The 20,170-nt window shown below is 35.6% G+C and overlaps 1 protein-coding gene across 6 annotated transcripts; it reads left to right on the top strand.

Moving 5' to 3' along the window:
• Positions 2,086-19,895, top strand: LOC18788768 (flowering time control protein FPA). Of its 6 annotated transcripts, XR_002271877.1 has the most exons (7): positions 2,086-2,545; positions 6,942-7,187; positions 7,687-7,764; positions 8,055-9,043; positions 10,163-11,562; positions 15,246-15,452; positions 15,832-17,072. XR_002271877.1 is itself a non-coding variant. In XM_020564696.1 (6 exons), the coding sequence occupies exons 1-5, from the start codon at positions 2,270-2,272 to the stop codon at positions 11,541-11,543; spliced, it is 2,970 nt and encodes a 989-aa protein (XP_020420285.1). In that variant the 5' UTR covers positions 2,086-2,269; the 3' UTR covers positions 11,544-11,562; positions 19,407-19,895. The 6 variants fall into 6 exon arrangements, 5 of the variants coding, with proteins under 5 accessions (XP_020420285.1, XP_020420298.1, XP_020420294.1 ...); XM_020564696.1 differs by lacking the exons at positions 15,246-15,452; positions 15,832-17,072 and adding an exon at positions 19,407-19,895; XM_020564709.1 differs by lacking the exon at positions 15,246-15,452.

The raw sequence follows: 20,170 nt of genomic DNA, 5'->3' as shown, positions 1-20,170 counted from the left end.
AAGTTGACCCTCGCAAAAAGAGCATCAACAGATGTCATCATTAAGTATTGTGCTTATTATTGCTTTTTATCTTGGCAGTTCTTGTTGATGTGTTCTAGTATTTCTTCAATGACGTTCATGTAATGGCTGCAAATTCTAGAAATTTTCAGAACCTTGGCATCATCGTCGCTGCGATTGATGACCATTTTGATGAAGCTGAGGGTGGGTTCAGAATAGAGGGCTAGGGAGGGGGATCCGGAGGTCCTCACGGAGTGGGTGATTGCCTGGGTGTCGGAGCTAGGTTTGAGAGAGAGAGAGAGAGAGAGAGAGAGAGAGAGAGAGAGAGAGAGGTAGAGTTTATTAAGAAGTTTTGTGGTGGGATGGCAAAGGTTGGATGTTGGGTGGGTGGTGTTGGGCAGTGGCTTGTTAGGTGGGTTTGGAGTGGTGGTGGGTGGTGGTCTAATGAAGTTAGGGGGAGGGGAGTGGACAGGAGAGAGGGAGAAGAAGATATTTTTTATTATTATTAAAATTTTATTTTGTATTGTTTATTTTTAAAAAGAATTACTTTTGTAATAATTTGACGGAATTGCCCTTTCACAAGTAACAGTAGTTTAAAAAATTTGACAAAATTTGAGAATTGTCATTGAATTGCTTAAATTGAAAACTATAGGGACAAAATTGATTAAATTGAAATGATATGGACCACAGTAGTAAAAGTGGCAAACTATAGGGACCAAAAGTGACTTTATAGCTATATATATAAAGCAAAAGGCAGAGAATGGTGAAACATTCAAAATACCAGAAAATGCCCTTGGTTAATGCAAACATTAAGAATTCAAATTATTAATTAAATGAGGATAATATGGTAAATTCACACTTTTTCATATTTAAAAAAATTAAAAGAAAAAGAAAAAGCAGATAATGGATCCTATTTTTATGGAACACAACTACCCATTATCTTTTTTAATTCTAAAATAAATTTACTTATTTTTTTTAAAAAACCTCTCGCAAGCGCGGAAGCGCGTGCAGAGAGGCTAGTACATATAAAGCAAAAAGGAGAGAATGGTAAAACATCAAAATACTAGAAAATGCCCTTGGTTAATGTAAACATTAAGAATTGAAATTATTAATTAAATGAGGATAATATGGTAAATTCACACTTTTCATATTTAAAAAAATTAAAATTAATAGAAAAATTAGATAATGGATCTTATTTTTATGGAACACAACTACCCATTTTTTAAATTTTAAAATAAATTTAAATTAAAAAAAAACTCTTGGAGGCGTTGAAACGGATGCAGAAAGGCTAGCTTACTTTGTATCAAATAGGGGTGTATTCAATTGAGATTTTAAGATCATTTAGAGGTTTTAAAAAAAAAAAAAGTCTAGTGTATAAGCAGAATGTAATGATTTATAGTATTTTAGTTATAGATTTCTATAATTAATATTTTTTATTTATGGATTTTAAAAGATTCAAATCATAGAATTATTAAGATTTTTAAGGGCCAAATAGATTTAACTATCCATCGTTTTCACCATGTTACTTCCACTCAGAGTTTTACACTTGTTTTTCTCAAAAGAAAATTGAAGCTATTTGTATAGCTATAAATTGACTTCCAATTTTGCCTTTTATAATAAAATAAAAATTAAAACAGGAAAACAAAAAGAGTCACATCAGTACTGTGTCACTTTTACCTCTTTTTTCCTTTATTTCTATTTCTCCTCCCTCCATCTCTCTTTTCGGCATGAGTAGATGAAAATACCCGTTTGCGTGAGGAGGCAAGTGATCAAAATTTAACGGAATTTGAAGAAATTTGACAAAAACTAAAATGTGTCCTTGAACTACTCCAAATTGAATATAAAATAAAAAAAACTAATGGAATTGAAAACCTATAACAATAAAATTGAAAAATTGAAACTACCTTTGGACCAAAGTGGTAAAAAGGGGAAAATGACGGGGCCAAAAATAAAGTTTTCCCTAAAATTTAGGGGTATATTTGTCATTTCATGATTATATGGATGGTAGGGGTATAGTTGTCATTTCAATATTTTGTGGATGATCCCATAGATAAACGCCTCGAAGGATCCCCCCTCACGTATTTCCCATCTTCTCTCTGTGATTAGATAGATACCTCCCCAATTTAATCAAAATTTCTAGGGTTTCATCATAAAAAATCTCCCAAACCCTAACCCAAAAACATATATCCAGCAATTACTCACTTTCCCCATATTCAATCCAGTCGCGTCTAGGGTTTCAATTCAGTTTTCAATTCAATTCAAATCAATCACAATGGCGCCTGCTGCCAAACCGAGCAAGCAAGGCACAGACGATTCGGAGACGCCGTCGAACAATCTCTGGGTCGGGAACTTAGCGAGTGACGTCACCGACTCTGAGCTCATGGACCTCTTTGCCCAGTACGGTGCGTTAGATAGCGTCACCACCTACTCGTCGCGGAGCTACGGCTTCGTGTTCTTCAAGCGTGTGGAGGACTCTGCGGCGGCCAAGGAGTCATTGCAAGGCGCCCTTCTGCGTGGAAATCCCATTAAGATTGAGTTTGCTCGACCGGTTCGTATTGATCTTTGTGCTTCGTTAGGCTTATTTGGTTGTTGTTTTTGTATGATAATTGATGTGGTATTGTGGTTGTTTGGATTTGGAACAAGAATTTTGGGTTTATTTGATTCGAAACCAATTGTGCCTATTATTATTAGTATCCTTATCATCATCCTATCATCATATACGATCCAGTTTTCTGTGCCGTTGAATATCCAGTTTGTTTAGAGTCACAAACAACAATAATTTTAGACATGAAAAAAATGAGATGTATATCTTAAACGTGAGTGAAGATGATATTCAGGTTTCTTAAGTTTTCAGACTGATATATGCACAGTTACGATTTAAGTAGAACTTGTTTTCACGGGATAGGTTCTTAGGCATCTTATTCTAGAGTGTTTAGAATAATTTCGGTTCCAGTGTTTCTAAATGCTGGCAAATGACAATAGCTTTCAGGATGTGAAGAAAATTTTTAATTTATCACACCTGGTACAAAGGGTAAGATGAAAATTTACATTTATCATACATCCATTGCTAGGAAATGGGTTATGCACCGCAAACCCAATGGGATTATGAGTTTCCCATCCTCCATTTCATGGGTGTCCATTCTATGTAAAGTTAAAGCCTTCCCAAGATGTTTGTGCACCAAACAAATCCATAACCAACTGCGAAACAGACTTTTGCGATTTAGGTCCCTGCAAATCATCAGATATTATTCCTAATATATAAGTATTTTGCAGTAGCTTTTAGTATTTAATTGAAATCGTCTTTAATTTTTTTTTTCCTGGGTAGTGAATTGATTTGAAATCTTATTGTTACCTTCATAGCAGCTTAACAAAATATTTATTCCTCAACAACTCAGACTTGTTAACCGATGTTAGTGAATGCACAAAGCGGCGTTTCAAGTTCAACTTAACTGAAGCACCCAAAACTAATATCTGTGCACACACCAATCTCAATGAATAAATTATTGATTTCCAAACACAACAGAAGGAATCCCGATAAACATTTCCAAGCTCCAAAACTGCAAAACAAACGCACAACTTTTCGTGTTTGTAGGTCTGTGTGAATCATCCAATGTGACTCCTATATATTAAGCGGATGGCAGTAGCTTTTAGTAACATGATCATTTGATTTGCAATCCCTCTTTGGGATAGGAGATTGATTTGAATCTTAGTGTTAGCTGCACATCTTCTGTATAAAACCTTTAATACCTCAACGCACAACTCAAACTTGTTAGCCAATGTCAACGAATGCAGAAAGGCGTTTTTCAATTTCAGCTTAACTAAGTACCAGAATTAATATTTGTGCACACACCAGTCTCAGATGTTTACTTATCAAGTATGAAGTCCACGCACAACAGAAGGAATCACATAATCATTTCCAAGCTCAAAAACCGCAAAACAAACACTACCTTAGTGTTGTAGGTCCCTGCGGATGATCAGATATGATTCCTCTATAAGAAGTAGATGGCTGTAGCTTTTAGTAACATCTGAAATCCTTTTCGTTTTGATAAGAGAAATCTTAATTCTTTGTATCAGATTTGAAATCATTGTGTTACCCGCATCGTCTGTTCAACATATTTTACACCTTGCTGCACAATTAAAACTTGTTTACCAATTCAGTAAGTGCACAAAGGCGTGATTCTATTTCAACATAACTTTAGCACCAAAGTTTATATTTGTGTACTAATCTCAAAAGGTGACTAATCAAGGTTTGAGGTATGAACAAACCAGATCTGAAAATTCTAGTTTGATGGCTTGAGTTTACTTAAACTAAGCTTCACTGTCTACTTTTCCCACCCATATAACGTATATTTGAAATCCATCCAATTTATGATTTTAGTGTGAGAAGCTGACATGGAGCCCCTTAATTTACAAAGGTTTGGTTTATGTGCGCTTCTTTATTTTTCCAAGCTCTTTGCTCAAAATGGATAGGAGAACAATTGTTCTGGAACAAAATGGCTCTGTAATTGTGGATGGTGGGTTACCTCTATTCTTCTTGTCTTGCAACAAAATAATAGTTCCAAAACAAATTCACAAAAAAGAATTTAAACAATGGTTAGGGATGACAACATAGTGAAACGTAGGTAGATATCCTCACCTATGTCCTTGTATTCCACTTAAGTCTTGGTAACACTTTATCTTACCCTTCACCTATCGGCATCCTTTAAATCTCCATTATGTCTCACCTATTTTGTAAGTGTTGGTAGCAAATCAATGACAAATAAAAGGTTATATGGGTTGCTTCTTATTTAGAATTGCTGCAACAATACTTAAAATGATAGAGGGGGACAAAGGAAGAGTGAAACCCTAGGCTGTTAGATATTTTTAATTATGAAATTATACAAGGCAATCAGATAATCATGGTGAGGGTGAGGCAAGGGAAATTAATTCGATCCAATCTGAACTTGAATTTGGATAGACTAGAAGGCTTGAACTTGCCTCTCCTTCTATTGAGTTAACGTTTAAACTTTCCCCCTAGGGGGTTGGCCACAATTCACCTGCTATGTTGTATTCTCAAACAAGGTACTAGGATGAGCCATATACGGCATTTGTTAGAGGGGTCATTGACAATAAACGTTTTTTTCTTTGGATAGACGTGGGGAGAAATCCAAGGTTTGATTCGTAGGGATGGAAAATGGATCGACTATGTAGCACCTTGTTTGGCTTGTTTGCCCTACAAGAACAGGAAATTCCAAAATTTTTGGGTTGTTATTATATCCAGTTGTCAATTCTGGCCATTTTGTTTTATGATTGGTCATGACATCCAGTTTTGAGATGATGTTATTTTTCACATTGGAGGTTTTACAATCTAAAATAATGACCTCATGACTTATAAATTCCTTGAATCTTTGCTTCATGTTGATGCTTACAAGTTGCTTTTGATATCTTGTCACATAACTCTTTTAGACTTTCAAAACACTGATATCTCAACTGAAATAAATTGTTGAAAGATTGTTAGCCATAATATTTTAGTAATACTTCTACATCCCTAAAATGGCCTTAGCCCACTTGTGAAGGTCTAGCTTAAGTGAGGTTGTTCTCTGAGACCTTCCATTCGATTGATGGAGTTGGTTCCATACTGTTGTATGTCCACTACCTTATCAGAGAAATAATGTCCTATGACAATATTTACGCAAAATGAGCGGCCAATAATTTATTAAGCTTTGACCTGTCATTATGAGTTGTGGCAATTCTGATTGCTTGGAGAGAACAAATAATGGAGAGTTTGGTAAATATGAGACCCAGCTTGTCATTGAGTACCATATCCTTAACTTTAAGATTGCGTCTTGTTTGACTTTCTAGTTGTGTAATGAAGCTTATGTTAATGGTACACTTGCTTAAGTTTTTTTCTGTTCGCAGGCCTGCTTAGTTTTTCCCTTCTATCTGATGAGGTTAGCTCTTATTAATTATCCATTTGTCCCTTGAGGATTGCTCCAAAAGTATTTCAGAAAATTGGAGGAAGTAGATAACTCCTGCTTGTGTTTTGCCTTTAAATATGTTAGTAAAAGGCAACTGGCTAGTATTGGTGACTTGGTCCTAGTAATGTGGGATCTTGTGGGAGATGATTATCCTCTTTAATTCTTCTATAATAGGTAACTGTAAAGAGTAGAACTTGTGCCCTTACATTGACATCATGAGACTTACCATTGCACCAAATTTTTTACCTTCTGTTCTTACCTTTCAAATCATTAGGCCTAGGGATTTGTTTCTTTAACCTTCTCCATTCTCTTACTTAGTAGCGTGTGTCAATTTTTCTTTTACTTAATTGGATAAAGCCATTTGGGATTGTAGTTCCTTCCCGTAGCTCAGTTTGTGGACCTTGTTTGGTCTCGCTAGGTTGTGGTTATCTTGAAAACACAAATTGGTGCAAAATAGTGTAAAACACTCCATTTGATTCTTCGCAAAACAGTAAAATAAGCAATTTTCCTACTTGCTTCTATTGCCTTCTCAAAGGAAGGGAAGAGATGCAATATGTCAATCATATTGATTAGTTCTTTTCTTTCCCCATTTATTTGGTATTTGTATGTCTTTAGCTTTTCAAAGCATGAAATCTTGCCTATGGTATTGGTTTGATTCTGCATGTTGTACTTCCTTGATAGCTGGCTCATGGATTACACTGAATGTGTTCTTCGCTATGCATGCATTATTCAGTATGTGCTGACATAGCTTACTTCAAATTTTGATGCATTCACCTTTCCATTGTTTTTTTCCTAATACTTGACAGAATGGTAATACATGTGGTTTCTTCCTCTGCTTAGCAACTGTTATACAAAACAGATTTTTAATCTGAGATCACTTTATTTCACTTTTTGTTTATGTTTTCTCCCTGCCTTGAAATAATTTTTACAGACCTTCACATTCTAGAGGATCTAAAGTTTGTGGTTCTTACGGACTTCTGTTTACAGGCAAAACCTTGCAAGAATCTATGGGTAGGTGGAATTAGCCCATCTGTTTCGAAGGAAGAACTAGAAGAAGAATTTCTTAAGTTCGGAAAAGTGGAGGACTTCAAGTTCCTTAGAGACCGGAATACTGCATTTGTTGAATATTTTAGATTGGAGGATGCTTCCCATGCAATGAGAAACATGAATGGGAAGCGATTGGGTGGTGACCAGATACGTGTGGATTTTCTTCGGTCACAACCCTCAAGAAGGGTAAGTTTATTGTTTAGAGCTTCAATGGTATTTCTTAGGGACATATGATTGCTGTTATAGGAGTCCGTACGTTAGCAGACACTGTTTTCAAGGACTCTTAGTCGTGCTATAAGGACATGTGACACTCGCTTCCACCTGAGTACCAATGCTAATGACATTACAATTTACACGTATTGAGGGGATATAAGAAATTTGCCTAACTTAAAAAGAGTGTAGTGTCTTTTATAGGGGTTAAACATTTTTGTTGAGATACTCATCGTGGTTGATAAATCAATGATTTTAATATATGTGGTAATTTTCCAAGGAAAGGAATAGTTAAACGTCTATATCTATACACATACATGTTTGAATTTCGTTATAATTATATCACATATACATTAGTGTATTGCAACATGTATTAATGCCTTTCCATGTGCATGGAAAACCCTCTATGTAGATCCTAGCTTCAGTTGCTTATTAAAATGCTTAGTGTTAATAAACAAGTTTCTGGTTTGAACAGGAACAGTGGCCTGACTACAGAGACGGACAGTTTCTGTCCAGAAACACGGGGCCCACTGATTCTCAAAAAAGACAACAGGTGAGTTATAAGCAAGCAGCATTTGGTAAACTCCTACATAGTTGATTGTACTTTGTTGCTTCATGAGAATTATTCGTTAGTTGGTTATGTCACACGAGCTGCATCTTACCTCCAATATTGAACTTAAGTTATAGACTTTTATCTTTGGTATCCTCAGATCTGATTTATGGTTTCATTGGTTACACTTGGATAGAAGATGGGAATCTGTTTGTGAATTCTAAATGGCAGTAAACTTCTCTACCTAACTTGTCAGTTATGATAATTTTATCAACGTTTTGATCATGTCGCAGTATTCTCAATCTGCTGGGGGACGAAAAGGTGACAGTCAACCGAGTAACGTTCTGTGGATTGGCTATCCGCCTTCTGTTCAGATTGATGAACAAATGCTCCACAATGCAATGATTTTGTTTGGTGAGATTGAGAGGATTAAAAGTTTTCCTTCAAGGCACTACTCCTTTGTCGAATTCAGGAGTGTAGATGAAGCTCGGCGTGCCAAGGAAGGGTTGCAGGGCAGGCTTTTCAATGATCCTCGGATTACAATTATGTTCTCAAGCAGTGGGCTGGCCCCCGGTAAAGATTACTCTGGCCCTTATCCTGGAGGCAAAGGACCTAGAGCAGATATGTTATTCAATGAACAATCTCTTCGGCCTTTACAGATGGATATGTTCGGTCATAACCGTCCAGTGATGTCTAATAACTATCCGGGAGCTCTACCACCAAGTGGCATTCTTGGACCAAATGTCCCAATGAGGCCTTTGGGTCCTCAAGGTAGGTTTGACCTTTCAGGCCCAGAACTTAATGATTTGGTGTCGATTCATAATTATCAAGACGGCAATTCCAAGAACCTGATGGGTCCAAACTGGAGGCGGCCATCTCCTCCCGCACCTGGTGTCCTTTCTTCTCCTGCGCCTGGTATTAGGCCACACACTAGATCTGCATCTAATGCATGGGATGTGTTGGATGTTAACCAATTTCAAAGGGAATCAAAACGATCGAGGATAGATAGTCCTTTGTCCATGGAGGACCCTCTGTATCCATTGAGAAAGATGGATGATCATGGATTGGGGTTAGATTCATCTTATGGAATTGGTCCAGTAATAGATGGAGGTGCTTCTGGTCCATCTATGAATGGCCAAGGGATTAGTCCAGCTGGTGCAAGGGTTTCAGTTGGAGGGCCTCCTGATAATGATTATATATGGCGTGGAACTATTGCCAAGGGTGGAACACCTGTTTGTCATGCTCGCTGTGTCCCTATAGGAAAAGGGATAGGAAATGAGCTGTGAGTACAATTTGCCTTGTATCTATTTTCCCTTTTTTCTTTTGGGGATATGTATAGCATACTTTATTGGTTCTACTTAATGCATGTGGAAAGCTTTTACTATGCTAGGGAATTTTTATAAAGTATATTCTTAACTTACCAAGACTATGAAATCATGGTGCTGGATCCATGCAATATCAACTTTGACATGATTATATGGGCAATCATTTTTATTCATCCAGTTATAGGTGCTCGGTATGAAAACTCACATATGCATGTTAACTGTTATTCTTTTTATTTTTTTAATGTTTCTTGAATTTTGAAAGATAGATGTTAAATGGTGTGCTTTGAAAGAGGGTCTAGGTGATCTCGATAGAATGACTTACTGCCCACTTCATAAAAATAATATTGTTATATTGAGGGGGCTATTATGCATGTTTTATGACTTTCCCCTTTTTGTATGTAGTATAGATATGGGACACTTTCCTTTTCAACTTAATAAGACAATTAACATATAAGGGTTACTATAGTCATCTGATTCATGGGAAAAGGTTATGTGATTATTTATTTGTATAATAATCTTTCCCTTTGCAGCTTTATCTATCCCCTTGTTCAAATTTTTTTTCTTCTTTAAGGTTCTACGAGTTTCCAGTTTCAGACTATCTTCCACCCTGTAGAAATGATCTGAGTTCACTCACAATCACACGATGCATATAGGTTCTACGAGTTTCCAGTTTCAGACTATCTTCCACCCTGTAGAAATGATCTGAGTTCACTCACAATCACACGATGCATATGTATTTGAGTTCATTAATAGATAATTATATATGTGTGTATAAATAAACCTAATAACTTGGTTAGACTGTACTTCAAATCCTTGTTATTATTGCTAAAAAGCACTGAACTGCGTTCAGATGCTCCACAGAGAATTGCAATTTTCATTCTTTCTTCCTTTTCCACCTAGCTGTGTATTTGTTATTGTTTTCCTGACTCTAATTTTGGACTTCACAATTATTTGTTACGTTACTTTGTTTATTTTTTTTTGGTGGAAAGTTTTTGACAATAAAACTTACTTCCCCGTATCTTTTAGTGTGACCATTGTCTTGATTGTATTTAATGTGATTGTTTTCTGTTTTGCAGCCCCGAAATTGTTAATTGTTCAGCCAGAACTGGACTGGATATGCTCACAAAACACTACGCTGAGGCCATTGGGTTTGACATCGTTTTCTTCTTGCCAGATAGTGAAGATGATTTTGCTTCCTACACTGAATTCCTTCGTTATCTTGGTGCCAAAAATCGTGCTGGTGTTGCCAAGTTTGATGATGGGATGACCTTATTTTTGGTACCTCCTTCAGATTTCTTGAAGAATGTTTTGAAAGTTGCAGGCCCTGAACGTCTGTATGGTGTGGTTCTCAAGTTTCCACAACAAGTTCCTAGTACTGTTTCTATGCACCAACAAATGCAGCCCATGCCACCTTCACAGTTCATAGATAGACAGCAGATTCTTTCTTCACAAGCTGAGTATAGTGCAATCCCATCGAAGGAGGAACATATTTTGCCAATGGATTATAACAGGGTTTTGCATGAGGACTCGAAGCTTTCTGCAAAACCACCATTTCCACCTACTAGTGAGCCCTCTGGAGTGCAGCCCCAAGACTATGCTTCTAGTAATAGTGCTGCAGTATCGCAAGCTGGAGTTACATTAACTCCTGAACTTATTGCCACTCTGGCGACTTTACTGCCTGGAAATGCACAGTCGTCTGGTCCAGAAAGTGCTAAGATATCAGTATCCTCAGCAGCTAGGCCTTCATTTCCTACATTTGCAACTAATAAAGCATCCTCTCCTGGATGGAAACAAGATCAACAAATTTTTGATCATACCGGTAATGCGTTGCAACAGTTAGGTAGTCAATTTAATCCGCATGACCAAAATCTTTCGCAGTACCAGCCACATCCGCCTGTTCCAAACAGTTCAAACCACTCTAACCCACTGGTCCTCGGTAGCACCCAATTCCCAGACTCTTCTGTCAGTCTGCCCCTACATGCTGCAAGTTCATCCAGACCTTTGAGTAATTTTACGATCCCTTCTCAAGGTGGACAAGTTACTGGATCCTCGCATCTCAACCAGCAGTATCTGGCTGAAGCTCCTCTTGGAACTCAGAAAGGCTTTTTAGCACATGGAACAGATGCCTCTGGGTTGTACAGTTCACCTGTTTCTCAGCACCACAATAATTCTTTGACCTTTTCTGGTCAGACTTATGGTGCTAATTCACAGTCGCAGACCTTTGCCCCATTAGTGTCTGAAAAGGTGAACACAGAATACCCAAATCAAATGCAGCAGCTTCAGTCTGCACTTCTTGGTGCTGGTCAGAGCGCTCCAGATGGTGAGGCTGACAAAAATCACCGGTATCAGTCTACGCTCCAATTTGCTGCTAACCTCCTCCTCCAATTACAGCAGCAACAACAGCAGCAGCAGCAAATGGGTAGTCAATCCGGGCGAGGATCGGGAAGTCAACAGTGACAATTATTACTCCATATAGGTATTTTTCCGTTTCTATGACATATACTGTTGAATGAATGTGTTCCTTCTAGAGGAAAATACATCAAAAAGTATGGTTAGTTGGCTAATCTATGTGCTTGCTTCTTTTTTTCTTTGCATATGGTGAAGTTTATGTGCTAGTATTTGCTTTCTATGAATTAATGCCATAGGTTTAGCACATCTTTCCTAGGGTGTTTGAACAACATGTGATGTGACATTTTTGGCTGCATAGGCTTGCTGCAAGCATGCATGTCAGCTGATTTGTTTGTATATTGCTTTACTTTTGAATGGATGTGCTACTTCGAGAGTAAAAACAAAACAAGTATGGTTAGTTGGCTAATCTATGTGCTTGTTTCTTTTATTTTTTTTATTTTTTAAAACTTTTTATTTTATAGCAAATGTGAGACTTCTGTGCTAGTTTTCGTTTTCTGTTACTTCACGCAATAGGTTTAGCAACTCTTTCTTCTGGCGATTGAACTATAGATAGTGTGACATTGCATAGGCTTGCTGCAATGCGTTCAGTCATTTGTTTGTGTCAATGACTTTACTTTTGAATGAATGTGGTCTTCTAGAGAAAATACATCTATTTGGAAGTATGGTTAGTTAGCTAACGTATGTGGTTGTTTCTTTTCTTTGCATATGCTGCAACTTATGTGCTTGTGTTTGTTTTCCGTAATTAGTTCCATAGGTTTTAACACATCTTTCCTAGGAAAATAGAACAATATATGGTGTGGCATTTCTGGTTGCTGCAAGATCATATGTGTTGAGAGATTTGTTTGTAGAATCCTGGCTCTGGTTTAATAGACAACATTTTGAATATCGGAGTTGTTCAAGACTGTTCGTGCTTATCTAGATATTTATCTTTCTCTAAGATACGGTGGTGATTTTGGTTGGTGAAATATATTGTACTTTGCTGCAAGGAGTGAAATGATCTCTAGAAATGTTTGAAAAAATTGATTTTGTTCGTTTTTGCCCACTTTTAAAACGTTTTCGGCATATGCAACTACTCTTCTAAGGAAGTGCAATATTGTCTATACAGGATCTTTAGTATAAGTTTTGTTTACTTGGGCAATGCATCCTAGATATTTTGAATATGATTTCTGATTTTAAAAAATAAGAAAAAAAATCTATAGATGCCACTTTGAGAGTTTAACCTGGTTATCTCTTCTTTGTGCTCGCTTTGAGAATTTTGTCTTCATAGGTGATTGGAATGCCAAATTCAACCTTTCTTCTGTTGCCTTTTAATTAAAATATATACTTATAAATTTATGACCCATTCTTCGATTCAAGGAATGAACAATCTTGGTGTTAGATCAATATTTTTATAAATATACGTTAAGTGATGTATGTTAAAGTTTGTTGAATGTAATATGATTTTTTTACATTAATTTTGTAATAAATGCATGTTATTGGTTATAGCTTAAAGGGTGAGGGAATTTATCTCCAATTATAAGTGCACAGCCATAGCAGTTTCTCAACTCTTGGATACAGCTATGGAACAGCAAAAGCAGAAGTAGAAGTTACATAAGCTTTTCAACAAATGCCCTTTGAGCGACATTTGCAGAGATGAAATCAAAGCCCTCGGCCAAAAACTTTACTCAGTGGAATTATAGTTCTGCGCCATGATGGCTTTTAAGTTATTCTAATCTTATTTTATTGAAAGTTGTAAATGAATTTCGTACAATTATAGAAAAACTGTTGAGCACTATAAGCAGTAAAAATTATTTTCAGATTTTAGTTTGTTAAAACTATAATAGATGATAAAAATGAATTTTCATTCTAAGGCGAATTTTTTAATCGATAGGATTGAAGATTATAACAAAAAAATTTACTGAAAGAAAGTTCCCTGGGGATCCTTTTCTATTCAGCCAAAAAGTTGTCTTCTCTGCACTTTTGAATATGCATACTTTGTTTGAACTGTAATTTCTAACCCTAAATTTATTGTTAGTTCATGTGAGTAGTTTTATTATTAGACTAGCAAAGAGGTAGACAGGATATATATACATACAGACACACACACAGACACACATATATATATTGACTTGGACAATGACCAAACATTGTTCTCTAAAAAATGATTTTTCATATTAGTTCCTTTCGAGAAAAAAAAAAAAAAATTACTTGTGGAGAATGTGGTTTGGAGTTGTTAAAATTTGTTGGTAGAAATGTTTTCAAGAAATGGTTGTATTATTTAATTTATTCATTATTTGATTCTTGTCAAAACTTTTACTAATACAAATAATCTATGGAACTTGAGGTCATGGACCACACAAGCTGTCCCATAACTGTAGAACCTGACTTGAAGTTAACGAGTTTGGGTTGACCATTGCTTGATAGGAACACAAATATGACACGACTCCTAACACGAATAATAGCCGTGTTTAGTTAATGCGAAACATGAGTAGCCCAATTTTGGCATGATAAGCACATTTAACTAGTATTATATAAGGGAAATCATTAGATTTTCCCCTTTTTAAGTATTCAATATATGATTCGTAGTATAATTTAGAATTAGTTTTTATGGTTTTGTTAGTAGCATGATTAAGTAGATTTTTCTTCTACAGGTAATGTAGAAGTGATAGATTTGATTTAGCAATAAGGGAAACTTAATTATAAGTTTTTAGTTCACCTTATAAATGGGTCAACCTGAATATGTTACCATTAAAAATGAGTTGCATTAGTGTTGAGAGTTGAGTCATTTGTCAGATTAATTAAATGGGTTGGGTTAGGGTTGAGTAGTATGTTATAAACGAGTTGTATTAGTGTTGAGAGTTGAGGCAATTGACAGAGTAATTAAATGTGTCGGGATAGGGTTGACTAGAATTCAATGTGAACACATCCCCCTAACACGAATTTCCATCCTTAGTTACATTAACCCTTATTCCGTCTAGTTTGGATCCCGATGAACTACACCTTAATGAAGTGAGTGAATGCGATCGTTGCTCAAGTATTCAGTCTCTCTCTCTTTTCTTATGGAATGCTTTTAGCTAAACCAACTCTTAGACTGGATCCTCCCCTTGGATGACACTTAACCATGACCAAGACTGTTGGAGCCACTCATGCCCACTTATGGAAATGTGGTATATGCGTATGGCTCCAGCCGGAAGGTTAATTGAAGTAAAATATCTCTTGTTGAACTAGCACTAACGGATATATTCCAAGTTATATTTGCCCCTCTGATTCATACTTGAGATCATATTCACTTTTACTTTTCAACACTCATGCCCTGAACTTCTATGTTGATGATTTGACTTTATTTTTCAAAAAATGATTTTGACAAAATTAATGTTGCCAAGTATGTTGTGGAACTCTTGGATTTTTCAAGCATACGGAAATAGATAAACAATAAATGCCTCTATATGCATTTTTTTTTAAATAAAAAAAGGTCTTCGATATGCCAACATGAATGTCATGTATTACATCAGAGTTCTGCATTTATTTATGTTAATTAATGATGAAATCTTTGATTTCTAATTTTCTACCAATTCAGAAACACTTTTGTGTTCGTCGTGTGTTTTTGGTGGTTGTCTAATTTGGAACATTTAACTTTCACGTAAGAAGAATCCTTTCGCTTAAGTAGTTTTATCCTTACTTGGGAACAAATTAGGTTGTTTCTTTTCCCATCATGTGTCTTTCCTTTTTTCAACTTCCATCAATAGATCTATGATTTTGGGCATATGATAGGCTGTTTCTGAAGTTGAAATGCATCGTACAACTGGACTCTTGCTTTGTAGAGTTACCAAAGTTCTCCACCTGCTCTGAACCAGGTATTTTGGCGATTCTGTTTTCCAAGTGTGGTTCCTAATATTTCGAACCAGGGCTACCCCCAACATAATGCGTACGAGGAGCGTATCACATTACCATACCCATTCCAGTATCCGAGTAATCCGGGTACATACCTATTTGACAATAGGACATTGATTTTTGATGTTTGCAGTCTCATCTCTATGATGGGAAGCCCTTCAATGATCATTTCTGTTAAGGTTAAGCCACGTAATGTAGGGCACATTCATTTAAAATCATGTATTGCTATTATTTGAATGTAAAATCGAAAATAGTTGTCACATCTGTTAGGTTGTTTTGATTTTTTTTTTGGGTGGGTTTATATAAATCTAGAATGATAGGAGGGGGAAGATATTCGGTTTTGTACAGCCTATGATTTTTTGAGAAGGATGTAAATTTTGTTGTCTATCTTCATTTCAATGGTTGATTTATTTATTTATTTTTCATCTGGGTGATTCCGGCTACGTGTGTGGCATTATTTTGTCAGGAGCACAATTATTTGGAGGAAGTAATAGGAGTTTGGTGTTGGGAAGATGTGCAGTGGTGAATAGACAGATATTTGAAGATTGAGGGGTGAGGAGGTGTGGAGAGGGTTCGTTTTTGGGCTTATCTTTGGGTATTGGTGTCGTCAAAGTTTAGGAAGAGTTTTGCAACTATGGCACCTTGAAATTGATTTTGTAGGTTCTCGTTGTCCTATTGTCTAAAATAACAGTATTAATCTGAATTAGAACATTTAGTATATGTTGTAATCGTAGCAATGAAATGCTTTCTTGTAAACTTGATTGTTTGATAGCTCAGTAATTTATTTTGTGGTGGGTTGTATGATCAAATTTTTGTATACAGTTGAGGATGCATAATTTGATATCAACTTTTTAGTCTTTATTATATTGTGGTTTCTGCATAAATTTGGACAGTATTGTTAATCTAGGACTCAAGTTGTTTCCTTGATGCAGCTGCATTGTCATTGCTAGTTTTATCTTTTCGTAAACATGTTTTTATTATTTTTTTCTTTCTAAGAATACTTGTTTCATGTTTGGTCCATTGATTGTGTTTATTACACTTGTTGATATATGTTGACATTTTTTGTGTGCTTAAGGTTACTTTGTTTTATTTATTTTTTATCCTTGTCTGCAACTTTTAACTTATAATGTGCATTTGAAACTGCTTATGTTTTTTTGGCGGTAGTTTCTCATTAGTTTTGTGCTCCTGTTTTTTTAGTGGATTGTTCTTTATATGTGATGACTTGGTTTTCAGTTATAGAAATTATTATTGATTTGATAATTTATGCTGCTAAAGAGAGCACTATATTGAAGTGTGTTATCTTCTTTCTTTTTTCCCCATCAGTTTTCTTCTACCATGCATTACATGTTTATTTTATATCTATAGCCTGAACTTGTTATAGTTTACATTTTTTTGGCCTTTCGAAGCGATGGTCTTTGGTGACTATTATCTGACTTTAGGGTAAGTCTTTTTCAACCTTATCGAATTGTAACTATGATTTGTAATATGTTATGTAAGAGTTCTTCGGACATAATTTGGTGACAATTGCAATGCTTGGTAAATTAATAACCTCTATCGAGTTTCATCTTCCCCAACTAACATACATCTGTTAAACCCATATACTACTGTGGCATTCGAGAGATTTCCTTTGTTTCTTCCAATAGTTTTTATTGAGAGTAAATTGTGAGTAATGTCAAAATTTTATATGAATTAAAATCCTTCTATTTCCGTCTCTCCCTTTCCTTTTTTTTTTTGGGTTGAAAAATGGGATGAGATTGTCAAAATTCATAACCTAATGGGCAAATAATACCTAATCAATTCTAACTTTTAATGATGCATTTTGATATCTTAATGTAAGCCTTCACTTGTAGCACTAGTCTAGAATAAGGGGAGGGGGAACAAAATTTAGAGAAGAGTATAAACCATGCTGAATCATTTTGCACTTTGGGTTTAGAGATCAATTCCGAAAACTACTGAGAACCTTTGTATAAATAGTTTCCTGATACTGTCCTTAATAATTTCCTAATATGTAATTTATGTACAATCTACAAAAGGAGAGCATTCCAGTATTCCTGGTATAGGCATGGGTATGGTCAGCTATCTGCTATTTAGATTATAGTGACCTCCTAAACTAAAGACTCAGTACAATTTACGTCATGAAACGAAAGAACACAAAGGTTAGAAATTCGGTACCCTCACTTGTTTTCCCCATTGCACTTGTGAGGTTGCTACCCAGTGGTTTGAGGGAAAGCGATTTCATGATGAAAGGAAAAAGAAAATAAGATGACCGAGTACTTCCGTGTGAGAAAGAAAAACACATCGTATCTTCCGTCAATCTTTTAGAGTTATCTGATAAATTATGATGACCATATACTGGTATTTATAGAAAATGTAAATATAGGCACCTATGTAAATACAGAACCTGGAGAAAAAAATGCAACTAGGGCAAAGGAGCAATAGTATAAATATATAAACTAGGGTAAAATTTCATTAGCCTCGGCATGCTTACATAATCAGCTCCATCAGATTCTGTGTCGCATCTTGTTTGATTAATTATGTCCAACTAAAATTACCTGTTGTTGGTCTTAATTTATCATATCTATATAAACATATGAAGCAACTGACAGCATGGTTCTTTAGAAAAAGAGAAAATGGTAATAAGAAACATATACAAATAAAATGTGTTAGAAATTGGATGTATGGTCTTTTGAAGTTACACTGGCGAATTGTGGCAACTATGCAAATCATTTTGTTTCTTCTTTTTCCCAATGAAGTTTGTATAGCACGCCGTGCTTATTTTGCCTTCTGGTTTGAGTGAAAATTATACATATGCCATCCCGAAAATGTTGAATATGAATCGGTTAGTCTTAATTGTTGAATATCTGACATGTTGAAGTAAAACTCAGTCTATCCAAGCAGAAACTTTTCTAAATTGTGCTTTGTGGGAGTTGAATTAGTGCTTAGATTTGCTGGAAACATTTTTTTTTCCCTGTTGAACTGCAAGTGAGGTCAAGGATTGTTGGATTTTTGTTGGAGATGAGAACATGATGATTCTATAAAATGATTATATATAAATTGGGAACAAACATAGACAAGCGTGGAAATTGATCAATTCTTTCATGTGCAAATTTTGATGGATCATTCTGCCTTATGCCTTATGCCTGATAGGTAAAGTTATTCATTTGTGAAGTGCAATAAAACTGGATTTTGCAATTTCAACTACCAGCTGAAGAAACAAATAGAAAACTGTTCATTCTGGATCGATTTCTGTTTGAAATTATCCTTGCACGACTTTTTGAAAACCATGTTTTTCTAGGCGTTTTTAGGTTCATATTTGCCTTCTAAGAAAAATTCAAGAATTTAATTTTCTTTGCGTTTGATCAGGGGTGTCATTATTTATTTTTATTTTTTTTGTTATAAGTCCGTTGAGATTATTGTGCCGTTCAATTCATGGAGCCTTTTTAACGTCACCGTTGATTTGTTCTATGGCTCCCAATGCGACCAACATTTTCAATTTTGTAGCTTCCTCAAAATCGCAAATGCTCCGACTTGTCTTCTGTTGTATGGAGGCAAGATAGCCGAAGGCTTCCTTATTGTACGAGCAATATCATTTTTTTTTTCTTTTTCGGGTACAAAGTGGCGGCGAAGACCGGAATTTTATCCTTAGATGTGGCTGTGATTGTCCATTTTTTAAAATAGGTGGGATAAAGGTATTAGTGATACAAGTGATTTTGAGGGAAGGGAAACTGGAACATAGAACCTTAGGCACAGAGATAATTGCTCTTAATCACTTGAACTACAAGTCGTTTTCATAATCAACTGTGACGTAATTAGTTGGGTCACCATTAAATGCGCTAAAAGTTGCAAATGGAGCAAAATGTTATACATTAGATTACTCAATTTCATTTGTTGGGTTGATTAATTTGTTAACAAGTGCTTTGAATTAGGAGTTTAATAAGAGCGCTAATTATTATAGCAATATAAAATTAAGATAAAAAGATGTTTTGTTTTATTATTTTCCGTACTTGACCAGCCTTTTATATTTCTAATCAAAACCTGTAGGTATTTTGGAAACTCGATGGAGGAGATGTATCGACAATCTGTTTAAGGGTCTGGTTGGAACGACTTGCTTGATCCCACGGTCAACCACTCAAGAGGTTCAATTTATTAATTTCAGTTTTTGGAGAAGATATAAATAATTACAATGGTATCCTCCTAGTTTTTTGTATTTCTTTTTTCGTTTTTGTTTTTGTTTTTATAAAATAAAAATAAAAATTTAGAATGTAGTTAAGTATCTCAACCCTCTTTGTTCATAATCTCAGTTTCTATTTAGTTTTTGAAGATGCTCAAGCAACTTATGAATTGATAGATAACAAATTCTTTCTTTTTCAAGTAGACAAAGAATTACTGTTCTTGAAAACCCTGGCTAGAATGTGAACACTTAAAAAAAGTACTGTTCTTGGAGAAAAAAAAAATTAACATAACATAATTAGCTAGAGCAAATCTTAATCAATCACCACTAAAGGTTAACACAAGCTTGGGGGAAAAAAAAGAAAAAAAAAAGGTTAACACAAGCAGGTTTTATTATAGGATTAACTACACTTTGGTCCCTACAGGTTTAGGGTCAGTATTAAAATGGGCCCTGAGATTTCAATTTCATCAATTTCATACCCAACGTATCCAAATATGACCAATTCACCCCGTCCGTTAGATTGACCGTCAAGTCAAACGTTAAATGTTGATGTGTCAATTGTGGGACCCACCACAAACCCTGACAACCCATTCCAACTAGTCCACGTGAAGGGCATTTCTGGAAAGAATAGCAA

This window comes from Prunus persica, chromosome G1 (assembly GCF_000346465.2).
Source record: "Prunus persica cultivar Lovell chromosome G1, Prunus_persica_NCBIv2, whole genome shotgun sequence".
In the NCBI taxonomy this organism is placed as follows: domain Eukaryota; kingdom Viridiplantae; phylum Streptophyta; class Magnoliopsida; order Rosales; family Rosaceae; genus Prunus; species Prunus persica.
The sequence above is the reverse complement of the archived record's forward strand: the minus strand, read 5'-3'. Positions and strand labels throughout refer to the sequence as shown.

What these genes read in the sequence shown, in the direction of transcription:
- LOC18788768 (XM_020564696.1), top strand. Translation starts at nt 2,270, where the DNA reads ATGGCGCCTGCTGCCAAACCGAGCAAGCAAGGCACAGACGATTCGGAG. An exon ending in GGTCACAACCCTCAAGAAGG is followed by an intron (nt 7,188 to 7,686) that starts GTAAGTTTATTG and finishes TGGTTTGAACAG; the next exon opens with GAACAGTGGCCTGACTACAG. An exon ending in AAAGGGATAGGAAATGAGCT is followed by an intron (nt 9,044 to 10,162) that starts GTGAGTACAATT and finishes TCTGTTTTGCAG; the next exon opens with CCCCGAAATTGTTAATTGTT.